The sequence below is a fragment of the Hyperolius riggenbachi genome, chromosome 12 (genome assembly GCF_040937935.1).
Source record: "Hyperolius riggenbachi isolate aHypRig1 chromosome 12, aHypRig1.pri, whole genome shotgun sequence".
Taxonomy (NCBI): Eukaryota; Metazoa; Chordata; class Amphibia; order Anura; family Hyperoliidae; genus Hyperolius; species Hyperolius riggenbachi.
In genome coordinates this window covers 46,277,145-46,298,902 of record NC_090657.1, presented here as the reverse complement: position 1 = coordinate 46,298,902, position 21,758 = coordinate 46,277,145, and the positions used below count along the sequence as shown (strand labels likewise).

The 21,758-nt window shown below is 43.0% G+C and overlaps 1 protein-coding gene across 1 annotated transcript; it reads right to left on the bottom strand.

Moving 5' to 3' along the window:
- Positions 1–4,592: 4,592 nt before the first annotated feature.
- Positions 4,593–20,735, bottom strand: LOC137541418 (lysozyme C-like). The gene is made up of 4 exons (XM_068262696.1): positions 20,601–20,735; positions 15,720–15,869; positions 6,665–6,743; positions 4,593–4,690 (listed from the first exon to the last, which is right to left on the bottom strand). Exons 1-4 carry the CDS (start codon positions 20,728–20,730, stop codon positions 4,630–4,632), a joined length of 420 nt encoding a protein of 139 aa, XP_068118797.1. The 5' UTR covers positions 20,731–20,735; the 3' UTR covers positions 4,593–4,629.
- Positions 20,736–21,758: the final 1,023 nt, after the last annotated feature.

Here is a 21,758-nt window from a genome sequence, read left to right as displayed (position 1 = left end):
GGGTACTTTAACCACTTAAGGACCAGGGCTTAAACCCCCCTAGTGAACAGTTCATTTTTTTTTTACAAAATAGGCCACTGCAGCTTTAAGGCCTCGCCCCCCACCCCTTTCTGCCCACCAACAGAGCTCTTTGTTGGTGGGCTCTGATTGCTCTCTCAGTGTTTATTTTTTTACAAATATTTTTGTTTTTATTTTCACAATATATTTCCCTAATAATTTATACATTTTTTCCCTACCCTCCCTTCTATACTCAGCCAATGACAGCGATCGGCTGTCATAGGCTTCATCCTATGACAGCAGATTGCTCCTGCATGTCTCAGGAGGACAGCCGTGTCATACGACGGCTGTCCCCAGTACAGCGCTGCCGTAGATCGCAGTGCTGTACTATGTAAATAGATGTCGGTTTCACCGGCTAACAGTCTCCTATCGCCGATCGCCACTGGGAGACTGATGGCAGAGTTCCGTCATCCAAGCAGAGATGCGCGCGCGATCTCCTGCAAATCCCCACCCCAGGACTTTACGGCGATTGGCGTTAGGCGGTCCTGCCGCCGCAGTCACGCCCGTCGTTGTGACGCAGTCACCTAGTAGTTAAAGCTGTTGATGAAAAAAGGAGAGAAAGTGACCCTATGATGCGCTACCTTTTTATATCAGCAAAATGTATCTGCATCCAGCTGCTTTAATTATATTGATCTCTAGCGTATACCACTACAGACCAGTATACCGTATATACACCTGCTACATGCCATATAAGGCTTTCCTTCATGTTCTAATATATTTTTATACATGTTTTTGTTATTGCATTCTACCATATCATTATTTAGCCACTTCCCAACCACAGGCTTTTTTCCCCTTAAAAACCAGAGCAATTTTCACATCACACGCCTCCCATTCATTCGGCAATAACTTTATCGTTACTCATCACATCAAAATGATCAATATATTGCTTTATTCGTGATAAATTAGGCTTTCTTTGGATGGTACTTTTTGCTAAGAATTATTTTATTTTATATGCATTTCAAAGGGAATAACATTTCTCAGTTTTTAACCATTATACTTTAAAATAAAATGTGCTATGATTGATTAACCACTTGAGGACCACGGGTTTAAACCGCACTAAAGACCAGGCCATTTTTCACCAAATAGGCCACTGCAGCTTTAAGGTCTCGCTGCAGGGCCATCCAACTCAACACACAAGTGATTCCCCCCCCCCCCCTCTCCCCTTTTCTCCCCACCAACCGAGCTTTCTGTTGGTGGGGTCTGATCGCTCTCCCAATGTGTGTTTGTTTTTTTTATAAATGTTTGTTTTATTTAATTATATTTTTACCTATTTTTTTTATTTATTTTGTAATCCCCCCTCCCTCCATCCCCCCACCAGCCAATCAATGTGATTGGCTGTCATAGGCTTCAGCCTACGACAGCAGATCACTTTTGTGCCACCCACGGGGACAGCTGTGTCACACGGCTGTCCCCCTGTACAGCGCTGCCATAAATCGCAGCGCTGTACCATGTTTAAAGACGGCGGTTTTCATCCTCTGAGCAGCGATCACCGTTGGGAGACTGAAGGCGGAGTGGAGATGCGTGCGCGTGCGCAATCTCTTGCAAACCACGCCCCAAGGACTTTACGCCGATTGGTGTTAGGCGGTCCTGGGGCTAGCGCCGCATCCACGCCCATCGGCGTGACGCAGTCGCCTAGTGGTTAAACCCACACATTTTATTTGCCCATTTTTCCTGATTATTACTACATTAAAATTGTATCCCCAGTACAATGTATAGCGATATTCTTTCATTTGGAAATAACGGTGTATCTTTTTCCAGTGTTTTTTTTTTTTTTATTTATTTTACACTATATCAATAATTACAAGCATTAATTTACAAAAATAATCGTACTATACCCTCATGACATATTAGAAAGTCCCTAATGTAACTTTTTTTTAATGTCATTTTTCTTTTTATTGTGTTTTATTTTGGTTACTATGGGGTAGGGGTGAAAGCGGTTAAAAATGTATAGAAAACATTTTTTTTTTATAAAATGGTGTATGTGGATGCATTTTTACTTTTTGGCCACAAGATGGCACTTAACTTAATTCCTGAGTACTATAAACAGTACACAGGAAGTGTTGTGTAACAGTTTTACTTTCACTTTGTAAATGTAAGCGTGACGTCTTGCTGACGCTGGCTTTAATTCTGTCTACACCCCTGGTTGTTAAGTGAAGTTTCCAGGGGTGTAAATATGCTTACCAGTGGTGGGGAAGGGGTTTATATGTTTTTGTTTTTATCTTTTTCACTCTACATGATATATTATTTTATTATATGTACCCATGGCTGTTTTTATGTTTGTTTTATAACAGTGAATGTATCTATCCATGGCTGTGTTTGTTTTAGGGTCACTACATTTTTTTTACATTGTTCTCATACTGTAGCTAGAACTCTGCAGATGTAAACATATTATACATACATTTATGGAATATTGTAAAAACCTATAGGGTTAACCTGTTGATACAATCCACATATTAATTTTGTTTTTAATTTGTCGTCTAGATTAACCATATGAATATTTGATTTGAAGCATGTGTTTTGTTTTTTAAGCATTGTTATTGACCTGAGGAAACCTCTGTGGGCAGTGAAACGCGTTGTACAGTGCTTTAATAAAGTTACTTTTGAAACTTCTAGTGAGTTCCGTTCCTTGAGGCTGCTTACACACAGGGACGTTACAGGCGCACGTTAGTGCGCCTGTAACGCTCCCCCAACGCACAGCAATGTAACTCAAGTGGGCTGTTCACACAGCCCACGTTGCGTTACATGTAACGCTGTACGTTGCCCGGAAAGTGCAGCATGCTACGGCGTTAGAGCGGCTATAGCCGCGTTAGACTGTTTACACATGCGCAGTAGGGGGCGGAGAGGAGGCGGGGAGAGCCAGCTACAGTAGCCGCGCACATGGCTACTTAATATTCACTGCACTGGCGGCCGCTGATTGGCCGGCGGGACCACGTGATGCGGAGTGTCTCGCTCCGCGTCACGTGGTCCCGCCGGCCAATCAGCGCCACTCTGGGAGACTTTATCGGAATAGAGCCGCGTTACTCTACCGTCGGCTCTTGCAGCACCATACGTTGTGTTAGGTGCACGTTATGCGACCTTAACGTGGCACCTAACGCAACGTCTTGGTGTGCAAGTAGCCTCAAGGTAGGACCCAATCATCTTATATATATTATTGTTCCATATGCATATACTGTTGGGCACCTCCTATTCATTATTTTGCATTGTTTATCCCTTTGGCAAGGTACACCTGCAGTGGGAATCTCCATCCGGCTGGCTTTTTTGTGGAGCAGCGACCTACTTCTCTATAAAAGCTTGAGAGGGCGTGGCATTTTCCCTCATGCTTATTAAGTGGCTGCTTCTTGAGCAATCCTGCCTTGTGAGTAGAATATCATTACTATTCTTTTCTTCCTCTAACCATTAACCATATACTACATCAGAATGGGCACACGGTGTCTTTGTGTCTCTTTCCTCCTCCTAAAATATTCAACACTTACCTTCATTTTTAGCTCATTTTCAAAAAAATGTATGTACTCTTTGGGCACCTTCACATGTTACCATAACAACGTTTGCATAATTCGAGTACTGAGGGTTGTTGTAATAGCGTAACTGGCGGTAGTAACTGATATTTGTGTGTGCTGTCTGCATACAGCAATATTACAACTGCTTTGCGCATCAACCCCAAACTTCCATATAAGCCATACATGTTGTACTCTGGCCCACGGGCCAAATCTGGCCCTCAGAGCCATTAAATTTGGCCCTCTAGGGGTTTCCCCACTTTGCATTATGTTTGGCCCACTCTAGACCACCAGGGAAGCTATATTGGAGGTGAAGCCCTAGAACACCAGGGAAGGCATATGGAGGAGGTAGGGGGAAAGCACTAAACACCAGGGAACTGTATGGGGGGGGGGGGGGCACTAGACACCAAGGAACTGTATAGTGGAGGGAGGAGGACCACTAGACACCAGGAAACTGTATGGGGGGGGGGCACTAGACACCAGGGAACTGTATTGGAGTTGAAGAGGGGAAATTCGACACCAGGGACCTTTATAAGGTGGCCAGTAGACATTGAGGATGGCCCGTGACTTGATATCAGTGTTCAATTTCGGCCCACTTTGTATTTGAGTTTGACACCCCTGATATAAGCAAAGACATAGAAACAGCTTGTAATTGGTGGCCATACATAACACAATCTTGATTGCACAGTCGTGTACATAAATTACTACATCTTTGTAGCATAGAGTATTTTGGGTGTTGACCATGTATGTGGATAGTCGCAGGGGCTGTTAACTCGCCCTTGGTCGCAGTACCTGGCTGCTGCACAGCACGCAAAGGCAGCAACAATGGTAAGTTAACACCCCTTGCTGTTGTCCGCATGCAGGTTCTGATCAGAACCCAGACCCAAACGCGTCAACACTATTGAGCAGATTGTTTGGGTAAGTTCTCATAGCACATGGAAGTGGGAAGATTGGATGAGATCATACAATGTTTTATATATTTTATGGCCTGCTTTACAATTTCTTGTTTGAAGTTGTTTCTATCGCAAAAATTGGCAACCATTTTTTCTTTATTCAACAAATGGTTTATTAGATGCAGTTAACATCCGCTGGTGTATGAACCAAGGGAACGACCTCTGCAGTGCCTCGTCCAGACGCTCCTGTAAGAAGAATGAATAATGTTTAATCAATTTACATACATCTGAGCTTATTCCATGCCAATTTTTTTTATTTTCCAACGGTTTAAAGAGAATCTGAAGCCAGATTAAAAATGGCTTTTTAGCTTATATTCAGCAGGGGCATGTTTGCCCCTGCTAAAACGCCGATATCCCACGGCATAACGAGGGGTCTTTACCCCCCAAATCCCCCCTGCAAAATCCACAACTTTCTTGGTCATGGATTTTGCTGCCCCTGTGCGCTTCCGTGTGAGGCAGGGCTATGAGCTGCAGCCCTGCCTCACACGCGTCTATCAGCGTGTATCTCCACCTCTCCCTCGCCCCTCTCAGCGAAGACAGACTGAGAGGGGCGGGGGAGAGGCGGAGATCCACCGCTGACAGACGCGTGTGAGGCAGGGCTGCAGCTCATAGCCCTGCCTCACATGGAAGCGCTCCCCGGGCACCTCGGAGGGGATTTAGGGGGTAAAGACCCCTAGTTATGCCGCGGGATGGCGGCGTTTTTTAGCAGGGGCAAACATGCCCCTGCTGAATATAAGCTAGAAAGCCATTTTTAATCTGGCTTCAAATTCTCTTTAATAGTAGGTAAGCTGATGTTGAAATAATGAGTTTGCCCTATCAGTGCTAAACAGGTCATTTTATAAATTAATATTAAAAATGATCTTTCCACCAGGGGCGTAAGCAGATACAGGGGAGCGCTCTCCATCGGGGGCCTCCTTTGTTTACACCTTCTGCTGAAGAAATAAACAGTTTTTGGTGAATTTACGCTGGTGCCCGCCCTGAACTTGTTTCTGCTTCAGTGTAAGCAGATATTCCCTGGTCCGTGAGTCAATTTTTGGACAAAAGTAACATAATAAATTATAAAATGTAGACAAAATATGTTTCAGTGTGGACATTGATGTCTTATAGATCAGTGTTTCTCAACATTTTATTGGTATGTACCCCTTTTAAAACCCTGTACTCACCAAGTACCCCCTAGCATAGTAAACATTATCACAAGTACCCCTTGACAAATATATATTTAATCATAGTACATTACAATTGGTTATAAACAATTTACAAGCATTTACTATTGCTTTTAATTAGTTGTTATAACTAAATAACTAAAACATGAATTTGGCGTTGATTAAATAAGACTTATCATTTTCTAAAACTCTAAATTTGTTATACTTGGTTAAGTATGTCAAGCCCGAGTACCCCCAGGAACCATCAGACGTACCCCCTGGGGTACACGTACCACACATTGCGAACCTAGGTTATAGATTTTACAGAGAACCCTAAAGCCCTAGCTCATCTCCTTATTTTTTTATGCATATTATAATATAAACATTAATTAGTAAAGGATAATCTTTTGTGTGCCAAGTTTTTGCACATTATGCAATAAACATACTAAACATATATTTTTGACTGGCTCTTCCTGTTCCATATCTGTACTGGAAAGAAATCTGAAAATAAATCTGTCCAGTCTTATTCCCTACTGCATCATCTCACATACTGTATACCTATGATGGTAAAAGCTGGTGCAGCAATTCCAGTGTATGACTCATAATAAAAAGAATCTACCACACCTATAGTGCTGGCTGCAAAGAGTTAATCTTTCAGCAGCACAGGGAGGAGCTGAGCGTGTAAGCTGTTCAATAGCTGGGGAACACCATCCACACTGCTGCCAGCTCCATGCTTGCTGGTGGGATCTTTGGGTCACTGACTGACTCCCCCTCCCCCCCCCCCCCCCCCCAAAAAAAAAAAAATAATAATTCTCTGGTGGTACCAAATATGAAAACATGCTACAAATTGTATAGTCCCCCATACCAAATTATTTTCTGTTCCTTATCTTATTAGACCTGATATGAAGATAGCAGAGGAGTATTTGTTCAGCTGAAGTAAGCATAAAATGAGATTATGTAAAATAATTTCACAGGGACTGAAGTTCAAATCATTGCTTTAATGATGGCTTCATCTTACCAGGCTCCGAGTCCATTTGGATCTCTCAAAATTCTTTTCAGACATCTTATGTCATCTGAAAGGTCTGTGTTCAGCAAGGCTTAAGGATAAGAGTGAAATGTTATGGTATTTTTTTGTATTATTATTGTTTAGCATTATTTTCACAGCACTGTACAGAATATATTGTCTTGTCACTTAACTGTCCCTCAGAGGGGCTCACAATCTAATCCCTGCCGTAGTCATAGGTTTATGCATGTATGGTGTAGTATTTATACCGTAGTCTAGGGCCAATTTAGTTCAAAGCCAATTAACGTATCTGTATGTCTTGGGGGTGTGGGAGGGAAACTGAGTGCCCGGAGGAAACCCATGTAGACATGGGGAGAACATACTCAACTTTGTGCAGATAGTGCCCTTGCTGGGATTCAAACCGGGGACCCAGCGCTGCAAGGCGAGAGTGCTATCCACTGCGCCACCGTGCTGCCCTTGGTATGGTAGTTGTATATGCAGAGATATACCTTTTTTATAAATAAAAAAAAAAAAAAAATATGCACGCACATATACACGCACATATACATGCACACACACACGCACACACACACACACACACACACACACACACACACACACACACACACACACACACACACACACACACACACACACACACACACACACACACACACACACACACACACACACACACACACTACACACTACACACTACACACTACACACTACACACTACACACTACACACTACACACTACACACTACACACTACACACTACACACTACACACACACACACACACACACACACACACACACACACTACACACACACACACTACACACACACACACTACACACACACACACTACACACACACACACTACACACACACACACACTACACACACGCAGACACACAGACACACGCAGACACACGCAGACACACACACACACGCAGACACACACACACACACACACACACACACACACACACAGACACAGACACAGACACACACACACTCTGTGGGGAGGGGCATATAATACCTCCCTCTCCTTATTGTTCCCTCCTGTGTCCCCCTGCATAGTAGGGTGAGTGAGTGAATCTCACCTGATCTCGATGTGTCCATGCTCCTCGGCAGGCAACTGCTCACTCTACTACCTGTTTCCTCATAATTAAAATGAACCCGGGGTGAGAGAGATATGTAGGCTGCCATATTTATTTCCTTTTAACCATTTCAGCCCTCTGGGATTTTTCACCTTATGCATCGGAGCAATTTTCACCTCCCATTCATTCGCTAATAACTTTATCACTACTTATCACAATTTGTTGATTTATATCTTGTTTTTTCCGCCACTAATTGGGCTTTCTGTGGGTGGTACATTTTGCTAAGAGCCACTTTACTGTAAATGCATTTTAACAGGATTAATAAGAAAAAAATTGAAAAAATTCATTATTTCTCAGTTTTTGGCCATTATAGCTTTAAAATAATCCATGCTACCATAATTAAAACCTATGTATTTTATTTGCCCGTATGTCTCGGTTATTATACCATTTAAATTTTGTCCCTATCACAATGTATGGCTCCAATATTTTATTTGGAAATAAAGGTGCATTGTTTCCGTTTTGCGCCCATCACTATTTACAAGCTTATAATTTAAAAAATGTTTGTAGTATACCCCCTTCAAATGCATATTTAAAAAGTTCAGACCCTTAGGTAACTTTTTGTCTATTTTTGGTCTTTTTTAATTGTATTTTTTTTTCTATTAATTTTATTTGGGGAATATTTTGGTGTGGGACATAAACAGTACATTTTTAATGTTGCTATATGTGTAAATTGTAAAGTAAAAAATGTGTAGATGTAGTTTTACTATTTGGCCACAAGATGGCCACCTTCATTTTTTTCCCCCCTCCATGTACTTCTTGCTAAGCGGAAGTACAAGGGGGATGCGGACATTTCTCCGGGCAGAAGAGCCGAAGCCTCACGGGTGAGCGCTTCGGTTTTTCTGTGGAGGACAGGGATCGGTGATCGGGAACCATGTTCCCTTTCACTGATCCCAGGGCTACCGGGGGACAAACCGCGGGGACACGATGGCGCGCCCGCGATCGCGCACAGGATCGGGAGAGCGCAGCAGAGCAGCCGCCCGGACGTGAGCTTCACGTCTGGGCGGCTGAAATGGTTAAACAATCCCAGCCCTGCTGATCCTTTTGACTACAGTAGAGTCTTAATAACACCAGAAACAAGCACGCAGCTAATCTTGTCAGGTCTGACAATATTGTCAGAAACACCTGATCTGCTGCATGCTTGTTCAGGGACTATGGCTAAAAGTATTAGAGGCAGAGTATGATCAGGACAGCCAGGAAACTGGTATTGCTTAAAAGGATATAAATATGGCAGCCTCCATATCACTCTCACCTTGGGTTTTTACTTTAAACACAACATGCAGAGATCAGGCAGGCAGAGAGCAGCTGGCTGCCAAGGAGGATGAACACATCTGGCTCAGGTGAGATTCACACACAAGCTGCGCTGCTGTGTCCTACTCTGGCAGGGGAGCATAGAAAGAGGGCCCATGGAGGGGGGCGGGAAGGGAGGGTGGAGTTTAGGCATTAGGCAGGCAGTATGTGCAGGAGGAGAGTATCTCCACGCTGATCTGCGATTTATATGTTCCAATTCACCCTGCTTTCTCTATTGCAAGAATATTATACCTCGATATAGGATATATTAAATGTAAGTATTTTGGAGTCTCTAATTTATCTGCAAACATAGTTTTGAGATTATATAGGCTTGAATAGGAGAACCAATAGAATGCCAGATAAACTGGCCAATGGGGGGAGAAATAAAGGGAGGTTCCAGACAAATAGGTATCCACCCATCTCCATAGAGTATAAAAGGAGGTCAGTGAGCAGGCTCATTTGATTTCTGACAGAGCTAGGGAGCACATCGTTCTCGTTTTTTATTTTCTTTATGATGTGATTATATTGTAATGCCTTTCTCAAATATGCACCTTGCACTGAGAACTTTTCCCTGATGACGGCTCCATTTAAGGAGTTGAATCATGTTGGATTGGTGGGGGGTTATTTTGTAATTTATATGTAAGAAAAAGTTAAAGCATTTCTATTCGAGACAATAGGGCTGTAGGCAGGCTCGGACTAACCCACCGAACCACCGATTTTTCCATCGGTGGGCCGCGGCTGCCCCGCCTCCTGGGGGCCCCAGAGCTGGGAAGGAGGGGGCACAGCGCAGGAAGGGGGGAAATTGTGCACAGAGCAGTGGGGAGGGGGAGAAGCCTCCCCCCTCCCTCCCCTAGGGGCCCCCCTTCCGCACCCCCCTCCAACATTACAGCCAGCCAGTGGGGAATAGCTTACCGGCATGAGATCCATAGCTCTGCGTGCCGCTGGCTGGTCTGGTCTCCTGCACTGCACTGACCAATCACGCTCTCGCAGTACTTCCTGTGAAGAGGGGTGGTTGGTCAGTGCAGTGCAGGAGACCGGACCAGCCAGCGGCACGCAGAGCTATGGATCTGATCATCCCGGTAAGTGATTCCCCGCTGCTGCCGCTGGCTGGCTGGCTGCAATTATGGAGGGGGGGAGCTCAGAAGGGGGGGGCCTTGGTGAGGGAGGGGGGAGGCTTCCCCCCCTCCCCGCTGCTCTGTGCACAATTTCCCCCCTTCCTGTGCTGTGCTCCCCTCCTTCTCAGCTCTGGGGCCCCCACTAACTGGAGACCTGCCCTTGTGGGGATATCTGCCACCAATCTGATTGTATTTTGTTGGGAAATCTGCCTCCAATCTGATTGCATTTTGTGGGGATATCTGCCGCCAATCTAATTGCAATTTGTGAGGATATCTGCCGCCAATCTAATTGTATTTTGTGGGGAAATCTGCCACCAATCAAATTGCATTTTGTGGGGATATCTGCTGCCAATCGAATTGCATTTTGTGGCCAATCTGCCGCCAATATAATTGTATTTTGTTGGGAAATCTGCCGCCAATCTGATTGCTTGTGGGGAAATCTGCCGCCAATGTAATTGCATTTTGTGGGGATATCTGCCGCCAATCTAAATGCATTTTTTGAGGATATCTGCCGCCAATCTAATTGCATTTTGTGGGATATCTGGCGCCAATCTTATTGTATTTTGTTGGGAAATCTGCCGTCAATCTGATTGCTTGTGGGGATATCTGCCGCCAATTTATTTGCATTTTGTGGGGATTTCTGCTGACAATCTAATTGCCATTTGTGGGGATATCTGCCGCCAATCTGATTGTATTTTGTGGGGAAACCTTCCGCCAATCTAATTGCATTTTGTGGGGATATCTGCCGCCAATCTGATTGTATTTTGTTGGGAAATCTGCTGCCAATCTGATAGCATTTTGTGGGGATACCTGCCGCCAATCTATTTACATTTTGTGGGGATATTTGCTGTCAATCTAATTACAATTTGTGGGGATATCTGCCACCAATCTAATTGTATTTTGTGGGGAAAGCTGCCACCAATCAAATTGCATTTTGTGGGGAAATCTGCCGCCAATCTGATAGCATTTTGTGGGGATATCTGCTGCCAATCTATTTGCATTTTGTGGGGATATCTGCTGCCAATCTAATTGCTATTTATGGGGATATCTGCCGCCAATCTGATTGTATTTTGTGGGGAAATCTGCCACCAATCTAATTGCATTTTGTAGAGATATCTGCCGCCAATCTGATTGTATTTTGTTGGGAAATCTGCCGCCAATCTGATTGCATTTTGTGGGGATATCTGCCACCAATCTAATTGCAATTTGTGGGGATATCTGCCACCAATATAATTGTATTTTGTGGGTAAATCTGCCACCAATCAAATTGCATTTTGTGGGGGATATCTGCCGGCATTCGAATTGCATTTTGTGGGGGTATCTGCCGCCAATATGATTGTATTTTGTGGGGAAATCTGCTGCCAATCTGATTGCATTTTGTCGAGAAATCTGCTGCCATTTGACTACTTGATGAATTATCATGAGGCATTTAACTACTTGATGATTTTATCTAAAATGTATCTGGTCAGACCTAATCTCTGTAAATAATACTGCTACTTATTTAATTTAATTTTTTTAAATTATTATTTTAAAGTCTGCCCACGAATCATAACCACGCCCATGTTCCAGTGCATGGTGACACTCATTTATTTTTGCTGCGGCATGTGGACATATCCCTATTGGAGACTGTCCTCAGAAGTGCTCACAATATATTCCCTACCATAAAATCATGCAAAATTTCTAGAGTACATGTGTATGTAAGCCCAAAATGGGGGGGGGGGGGGAGGAGGAGAGGGGGTCGGGGGGGAGGAGGAGTAAGGGGCGGGCCCCAGGCTGAAACTTCCTTGATGGGCCCTTAGTGTCCCAGTCTGACCCTGGCTGTAGGTCATTAAAGCCTCCCTAATAGGAGGACATACATGACCCTTCAATATATAAATAAGCCCTGTCTCGAGCTGTAATACGCATCCACAACGTAATTATCATCAATTTTAATGATTAAAAATTAAGTTATATTTTACATTTCCCAGATGGAGACCTAAATTGTGTGTAATTAATAAATCAGAAGTTGTGGTTAATATAATGACTAGTGTACCTACCTACGCCTCTGTTGCCATTGCATTGTGAAGATATTGTTAAGAAAAAAATCCAGCCACTTTAGTCTTAAAAGGAAGGTGTGAGACCTATGGAAGCTGCCATATTTATTTCCTTCCAAACAATACCAGTTGCCTGGCAGCCCTGCTGACCTTTCTGATCAGTAGAGTCTGAATCACACACCTGAAACTAGCATGCAGCTAATCTTGCCAGATTTCTCCTAGACATCTGATCTGCATGCTTGTTCAGGGTCTATGGCTTAAAGTATTAGAGACAGAGGATCAACAGGACAGCCAGGCAATGTGCATTATTTAAAAGGACATAAGCATGTCTGCCTTCATATCCCTCTCACCTTTATTACCCTTTAACCTCCCTGGCGGTTAATTTTTTTTGCCAAATAGGCAAAAATCCTTTTTTTTTTAATTTTTTTTTGTTTTATGTAAAGCTACCAGAGTGGTAGCTACATAAAACAGCACTAGAGGGCGCATGTGTCCCTCTAGTGCGATCGTCGCCGGCATCAATAGCAAACAGGGGAACGCATATATAACGCGCTCCCCTGTTTGGCTTCTGCTGTCACCATGGCGACGATCGGAATGACTTCATGGACGTCAGACGCCTCCGATCCAGCCCATAGCGCTGCCCGGAACTCATTGGTCCGGGCAGCGCAGGGCTCGGGGGGGGGCCTCTTCTGCCGCTGCGTGCAGGCGATCGCCGCAGAGTGGCGGTGATCAAGCTGTGCGCGCGGCTAGCAAAGTGCTAGCTGCGCACACAGCACTTTAAATGGCGAAAATCGCCCCACCAGGGGCTGAGATATCTTCCTGCGTGGCATAGCCCGAGCTCAGCTCGGGCTTACCGCCAGGAAGGTTAAGGTATATGCCCTACTGTTTGTAACTGGTAGTAACTCAAGTATGACAGTCATCTGTGTTTGAAAAAGCTGTCAAATTCTATGTCATCTCATAAATGAGCACCCTCACACTACTAGTCTGATAGCATTTGCTGAAAAGATGGAAAAATAAAGAGGGCAAATTTAGAATTTATATAGAACACAGCTCATAAAAAAAGAGAAGCACAGTCACCCAAGCAGAGTAGTCTGTGCATGGCTGTCGGCAGATTTCCCCACCACAATCCACTTTGCGATGTCAGATGGCTAACCCCCCCCCCCCCCCTCCCCCAACAGCTTCAGCACCAGGTCATGTGAATTTCCCACTCTTGGGTAAAGTGTATGTGATCTGTGAGTGGTGTGTGATCTTATAAATGCCAGGTAAATCTACTGTAACCTCAACCATCTCAGTCCCAGGGCCATAGCCACTGACAACAACTGGAAAGAATGGTATGCAATTATCTAGGTTGGTTTGTATGTTGTTGTTAGAGATGATGATGATGATGATGCATGTCTGGTACGGTGGTGACCTCAAAGAATTTTGGGTGAGCAGGATTTACATTTGCCCACAATGGGCACATCATGCCATTTGACTTCACTCTTGCCCAACATCCAATAATATGTACGAAAAAAGTCACTGCTGCTAGCAGTGTGACCATGATCAATCAATCACAACTATTGGTGGATAATGGTTTACTATGAATGAGAGATGGGTTACTACAGTAATCAGCACACTTAGCTCTCCAGCTGTTAAGGAACTACAAGCATACTGTCCAACAGTTCCGATTTTCGCGGGATTCTCCCGTTTTGATCCTGTGTCTTGCATTGCCCCCTCTTTGTCCCGCTTTATCAGCTCATCTTCCCAGAGTATTACCCAACAGAATCTCTGCATCTATCACCTTGCCATACTATACCGTTATTCAGTCACTGCTCCCCCTAGTGGCTGGCATCTCCTCCTTCTCCACGTTGTGATGTGTGTTGAGAGATGCTGCTGGTCTCAAAGCACAGGAAGATCAATGGCGGTGAGAGAATCTCCTGCACAGTTGTCTGCCCTTCTACTGCTGGGTGGGGGGAGCTCAGGAAGACAGGGGCTTCCATAATGCTATGCTTGTTTAGGAATGTTATGTGATCTCTGTTCTGGGGAATAATCAGCAGTATTTGTCAGGGTCAGTTAACCTCTCAGCTCTCAAATGTCCTTCTTTTGGAGAGACCGTCTCTCTTCCTTCCTCATTTGTACCTTTTTCAGGACTCCTGTACAGATCTGTCATAATATATGTATTCTTCTACTTAAAATGTTTAAATGATTTTAAATTTTATTCCCATTCTGTATACAATACAAATTTTTCCTTGCATTCATTATTCATGTAAATTATATGCAATTTAGCTTTGGACCGATCAGAATAACTTTCTCTCAATTCTTTTTTGCCTGCCGTTTGCCCCCCAATAAGTGAATGGGAATATAGTTTCCATTCACCGATCTAAGTTCCCCGTAGAAAAACCGACGGTCTCTTATCAGAGGCCGCGGTATTTCTGCCCAAAGAAAAGTTTCCCATCTTCTTTCTAGTTCATGGATGCGAGATTGTTCGCATTCAGAATGTTTTGACTGTGGCCATCTTGTGGCCAAATGGTAAACTACACCCACATAAATTTTTTTATTAAATAATTACATTACAATACATTTAAAATTGGCTGTTTTCCTCCCACACCAAAAATTACCCAAATACATTTTTTAATAGAAAAAAAATTACAATAAAAAAAAACAAATAGTTAACTAAGGGTCTGAACTTTTTAAATATGCTTGTCAAGAGAGTATATTATTATATTTTTTTAAATTATAAGCTTGTAAATAGTGATGGACGCAAATTGAAAAAAATGCACCTTTATTTCTAAATAAAATATCGGCGCCATAAATTGTGATAGGGACATTATTTAAATGGTGTAATAACCGGGACAAATGGGCAAATAAAATACAGGAGTTTTAATTATGGTAGCGTGTATTCATTTCAAACTATAATGGCCAAAAACTGAGAAATAATGATTTTTTTTCCATTTCTTTCTTAATATTCCTGTTAAAATGGATTTAGAAAAAAAATAATTCTTAGCAAAATGTACCACCCAAAGAAAGCCTAATTAGTGGCGGAAAAAACAAGATATAGATCAATTAATTGTGATTAGTAGTGATAAAGTTATTGGTGAAAAAATGGGAGGTGAACGTTGCTTGGATGCATACGATTTTCGACACTGTAGGCTGAAGTGGTTAAAGGTTTTTATGCTGCTGTTTATCTTTTAGAGCCCAGAGGAAGTTCTGAGTTCAAGTCCACTTTAACCTTTATCCAGCCACAGTTCAAGCTGCATAACATTTACATGAAATTTGAATGCAAAGAGAATTTTTTGGAACCTCATTGGCCAACCCTAGTGAGAAGCAGGTAATAACTCATGAGAAACAATATTACAGTATTAGGGCTTGTGAGATAATTTATGAGATGCAATTTGTACTACAGGGTCATTTTATCTTTTTGACTAGTAAAGTGATTCAAGATGAATAGAGTTGAAATATATATTAGGAGATGGATTCTGTGTTGTAACTAACCATTGCAAGATACTCCGCAGAGATTTTTGCGCCCGCGAGTGTAGCCATCATTGCACCACCAGTAGCTGTTGATCTGGAAGATGCCATATTCAGGGGGACTTCTGTTCAGGGTGTGGTCGTAGAAGCTGGCATGATGAACCATGCACATAACTGCAAGAGGGAAAATACGCATAACTCATAAATAGAACTTAACTTTCCAAATGTAACTGCACCCCAAGTAGTTGTCCCCAACATATGCGCAACAATAGGAGGAAATGGCAGCGCTTTCAAATATAGACTGTACCGGAATTGGCCAGCTGTATAGGTGTGCAGAGTCCAAACATGGGCAACTTATGCAACTTGTATTCAAAACAGATGCGGCAAAGGAGGACGTTGGCTTCAAAAACAGCCTGTGCACAGATTGTTCAATACTAGACTCTGCATATCTATGCAGCTGGTCAATTCAGGTGCAGCCTATATTTTAGAGGACACCTGAGGCGAAAATAAACCAATGAAATAAACAATTGTATCTCTCTTCCTTCTCCTAAAATGACTTTTTAAGACAGGGGTCCCCAAACGTTTTGGGTCGAGGGCCAGGTCAACATACTTCAGACTGCTGGGGGGGGGGGGAGGCCAGAGTATATATAACATTATGTAGAAGTCTTTGTGGGCCAGACAGTGAAGCATACCCAGGTGACAACCTGCAGTCCAATTAGACAGCAGTGTTACCTAATGTGGAATTTAATTGGAGACCAGCAAATGACTGCTTTCTGGCTTCCATGTGGATGGGTGGTGCCATCACTGCTATTCTATATGCGGGCAACCAATATTTAAAGATGTAGCTGACTGTATCTATAAGTAATACATTTTGTGTGTGGGGGGCCAGTAAAAAAGCCTCAAGGGGCCACATTCGGCCCGCAGTCCTTAGTTTGAGGACCACTGTTTTAAGATATTCCACAGTTGTATGTTTAAATCTAGTTTTTAAGTTTTAACTGTTTTATTGTTTTTGCTCAATGACACATTCATTGAAGTATGTCAGAGCTAAAATCTATGAACTATTGGCTCTTTTTATCGCTTTCCTGCTCTCAGAAGCCATTTTCTGCTTGGAAAGTGTTTTATAGTTGGAATTTCTTATCAGTGAGGGTCACACTGTAGTCACTTCCTGTCTGAGTCAGAATCGAGTCAGCCACTTACATACCTGATATTTAACTCTTTCAGGCCGAGAAAGAAAAAAAGGAGCACAGCATAGTTATTTGTGTGCTAGGCACTGTACATACCCATGTCTGTCTCATTATGTCACATGTCACCTTGGGTATCCTTTTAACGTCCTACTTTGCTTCGTTTTGAATGCAAGTTTTTGTAGGGATGAGCAGAAAGTACGCCAGTGCGAATTTACGCATTATAGTTTTCATCTACGCATCGTAGTTCGTAGGTGAAGTTTCAAAACTACGCTTACGCCCACTATGCATAGTTAAAATGTGTATTGCGTAGTGAACTACAAATGCATTACTCGCGTCTAATTTTCCGCGTGCAATTGTATGCTTACAAAGGGGAATGTACGCATAGAAGAGGTCCCGGTATAAGAGAAATTATTGCGTAAAATTTTCTGCATATGGGCATAAGCATCCGCATCCACTAAGCGTAATTGCGTATTTTAACGCTTAGTCTACGAAATGCATACAAAGCGAATATTTTATTTCAAAGCCGTAGTTTGGCAAAGCGTAATTGCGTAGCGAAGTTGGATGACTATGAACATCCCTGAAGTTGTGTAAGTTGCCCATGTTTGGGCTCTGCATATCTATGTAGCTGGTTAATTTGGGTGCAGCCTGTATTTGAAAGCGCTGCCATTTCCTCCTTTTGTATAAAAAATGTAAGGCCTCTTTTCCACGGACTGTTGGTAGGCAGTGAAATGCCTCTCAAACTCTCACAACTGCTCACTGCTGCCTGGTAACTGCTTGTCGAGCACACAGCTCAACAGTCCGTGGAAAAGAGGCCTTAGTCTACTTGTGACTAGCTGCATTCATGTGTATCAGTTTGCATTCAAGTTATTTAGATTAGGGATTAGTACATAGTTTGCATCTGATTTGTATGCAAGGTGTGTATAAATCCCAGGGGGGGAGCTGCACACCTCTGTTGGTTTCATTTCCTTTGCAGCCTAGGAGCGCTGCCTATTTCTTTCTGTTCTTTGGAAAATATGCGCAACAATAGCTCTTGTGGTTGCTTGGGATCTAAGGGGGCCTGTCACTCTCTATGCCCACTTTATGTAGAGCAGCAGCACAACATGCAGATACTTAACGAGAACGTTCAGGCTGATATACAAAATCATGCAGCCTTGCCGTAAGAAAAGTTATATTTACCTGTGGTGTGATGTCCTGCAAAGTCGTCCCGAAGACCCCACATCGCTCCACTTCTGGCGCCTGGCCCTGTCTCCCCTCTCCTCCGAGAAAAACCTGGGGTAAAAAGACTGACGTTTTTTCTCCGAGGGGAGGCAGGGCCAGGCGCTAGAAGTGGAGTGATGCAGGGTCTTCAGGACGGCTTCGCCTGAAAAGGCAGTCAAGTGTCTTCAAGTAATATGATTAAAGGGGCACTATGGTGAAAAATTGTAAAATTGTAAATATGTGCAAACATATACAAATAAGAAGTACATTTTTTTCCAGAGTAAAATGAGCCATACATTACTTTTCTCCTATGTTGCTGTCACATACTTAGGTGGTAGAAATCTGGCAGAAGTGACAGGGTTTGGACTAGTTCATCTCTTCATAGGGGATTCTCAGGGATTTATTTATTTTCAAAAGCACTTAGTGAATGGCAGTTGCTCTGTCCAACTGCCAAAAAACTGTGTAGCGAGCAGGGAAGCTGGCCAGCATCATTGTTTAAATCCTTTTTAGGGAATATCTTTAAAAAGAATAAAAGCCTTGCTGAGAATCCCCTATGAAGAAATGGACTAGTCCAGACCTGTTGCTTCTGCCAGATTTCTACTACCTACTGTAAGTGACAGCAACATAGGAGAAAAGTAATTTATGGCTATTTTTACTCTGGAAAAAACGTACTTCTTATTTGTCTGTTTGCCATATTTTAAATTTTAAAATTTTTCACCATAGTACCCCTTTAATGTGAGATCCAATCACAGTGATCGCGATAAAAGGGGAAGTGCATCCTTGTGCTGCTGATCTCCTCTCTCACTGGCCTAAATTTGCCAACACAACGTGTGCAGAGTGCGCTTGTTTCATTTACGCAAATTATGTAACTCGCTATGTACTGCATAACTTGTGCTGTGCATAACAGGCAATGTAAATAATGCATGTGTGTAACTTTTTACTTTTTTCTCATTTAGCTTGGAATCTGAGGTTGCAATCAATTTTAATTATGGTCTGCCGGCACTATTTTCAAGAGGCACAAAAAATTGCATTTTTAAAATAAATAAATAAATGCATCTTTTTCTTACATATTCTTTTCTAGCTAAGATAATTGCATTTTTGGCCTTATTTTTCTCCTATTTCTGTAAAAATATAAAAAATACCACTCAACATATGTCATCAAAAGAACACCCCATTTGTCCTCTAAAAAACAAACTGGGACTTCTTGGAGCCCCCTGGAGTCATCCTGTGTTCACGGAGTCTTTCCAAGTCCTTCCATCGAGCAGCGGCGACCCCTGTAAAGCTGGTCACCAGCTGGCAGCTGCTGCACATGTGCGGCGCCAAGCTGAGCGCACCCTGATCACGCACCCACTGCCATGAGCGCTCTCTGCATGCGCAGTAGCGATTTTCATGTATTGCGCATGCGGGGAACACTCCCAGAAAGCGGGAGCACAGTGAGGAGACATGTGGCTGGCCAGCTTTGTGGGGTTTGCAGCTGCTGGCTGGAGGGACTCATAAGGACGGCAGGGGGCTGTAAAAAGACCCACAAAAGTTAAACTGATTTTTTTTTGTTTTTACACTTTAGATTTCCTTTAATTATACTTCACAGTGACACAAAAATCTAAAAATGTTTCCACTCTAAGACTCCTTCTGCCTCCCCCCCTCCCCCATATGTCTTACCTCAGGGTAAGGTAATATTTCACAGTGAGCAAACGCTGACTTAGGCCTCTTTCACACCAAGACGTTGCGTTTTAGGGGTCGTTAAGATCGCATAACGTGCCCCTAACGCAACGCGTGGTGGTGTTGAAGTTGGACGTCAGATTGAGCCGCGTTATGCGGCTCTTGGTGCGCTGTTTTCGTTCTATCTATACTGATAGAACAGCCGCTCCAGGATAGTGATGGGAAGTCCGGATCTTTTCAAGGATTCGGATGATTTGAATCGGATCATTGAAAAGATCCGGATCTTGGAACTGAATCATTTTAATCATTTTACTAGGGAAGCAAACTCGGGAAGAAATGACAAGCAGGACACGACTTTCCCTGCACTGTACATTCTGTATGTTCTTGTTTCTTTCAGACAGACATCCACTGTGAACAGAATCGTTCATTGTGATAATCCGGATGATTCGACTCACAAAAAAGATCCGGATCAAATGAACGATTCATTCATGATCTGGACAACACTATGAGTCCAGGTTACGTCAGCACAATGCAGTGAATATTAATTAGCCATGTGGCTAGTCACTGAGCATGTGTAAGCAGCCTAACGCTGCTAAAGCCCAGTATAACGCACAGCATGCTGTACTTTACCAGAATGTGCAGCGTTACTATGTAACGCAACGTGGGCACTGTGAACAGCCCATTGATTTTTCATTACTGTGCGGTGGGCTGCGTTACTGGCTGCTGTAACGTGGGACTTTAACGTCCCACTGAGAAACCAGCCTCAATCATTGATTAATAAATACTGCAAAAAAAAAATAATATTTTTATTAAATTATAGACACTATAGTCCTTGATTAACAAAAAGATAGACAAAAATACTTACAATCTTCAAGCGTGTAGCCCTTAATGCCGATGACATCACTATTTCTCAAGGCATCCAGCACGGTACATTTGTCTAGTGCTAAGCTGCCAGCAGCCAGAGCAGCCAAAAGGAGGACACTGAAGAGCTTCATTGTGAAATTGTTGTAATGAACTCTGGTGCTTTCCCCTATTTATAGCTGAGGAGAACATTGTGGACACAGGGATTGTGATAAACATGTTCTCAAACATGAAGGTGGGGGCGCCACTCTCCCTAGATAAGCGTTGACAATCCACTATTTTGGGAAATATTGTCAACCCTCAGATATCAAGTTGTGTAATAAAAGTATGTACATTCAAAATTTAGTATCCAGCGCTCAAGTAGTACACATAAGTGTGTGCACCCTATAAATAGGGGAGCCTCAATGTGGAAAACCGCTAACTGCACAAACCACACAAAACCACATGGTCCACTAATCACACTATAATTTATTATTCTGTCTGCATAACAAAACATCCCACAATCCCCCGTACAAACGTGAGCCTTCAAAGTGTATTACAGCCTAACCAACACAGCCGGCTGTGTCACACCCACTAAGCATCCATACTCTGCATACACACTAATGTCCTAAACTCCCGGGAGGGTCTCTCCTATTGTATGGCATCAAAAAGTGTGCACTTGGGTCCAGGAAGTGTGGATAACACAGTCCAGGTTCAATAAATCCTGTCAAGAGTTAACCGCTCCAAGGATAAACATCTGTGCATGCTGAGTTATTGCTCTGACAAGTGTCTGAGAAGGTCCTTGACGATCACCACACTAAGGGGGAGAACGTCTTCAGCCTAGGGAAAGGATGAGACCAGGAGCCCTTATGGTGTAGTATCGTTAGAACAAGTGGGTTATATAATGATGTGTGTAATGAATACTCACAAAGGTGGGTTGCCCTGATGCAACCAATGACAATCGCATGCGGAAAAAAAACCCGCCCCCGCACTGCACGGCTGGCAATTACGGTTTCTGTTTATTGACCTGATGAAGCGGGCTGTGTACCGTGAAATGCGTTGTCTACAGCTTAATCTTTAATTTTAAAAAAAAACTCCCTTTTCCACCTATGTGAGTCTTCTGATGAGGTAAGACACCTCTTTTATTTTTATATTTTTATTTTTATTAGAATACCCTATATTG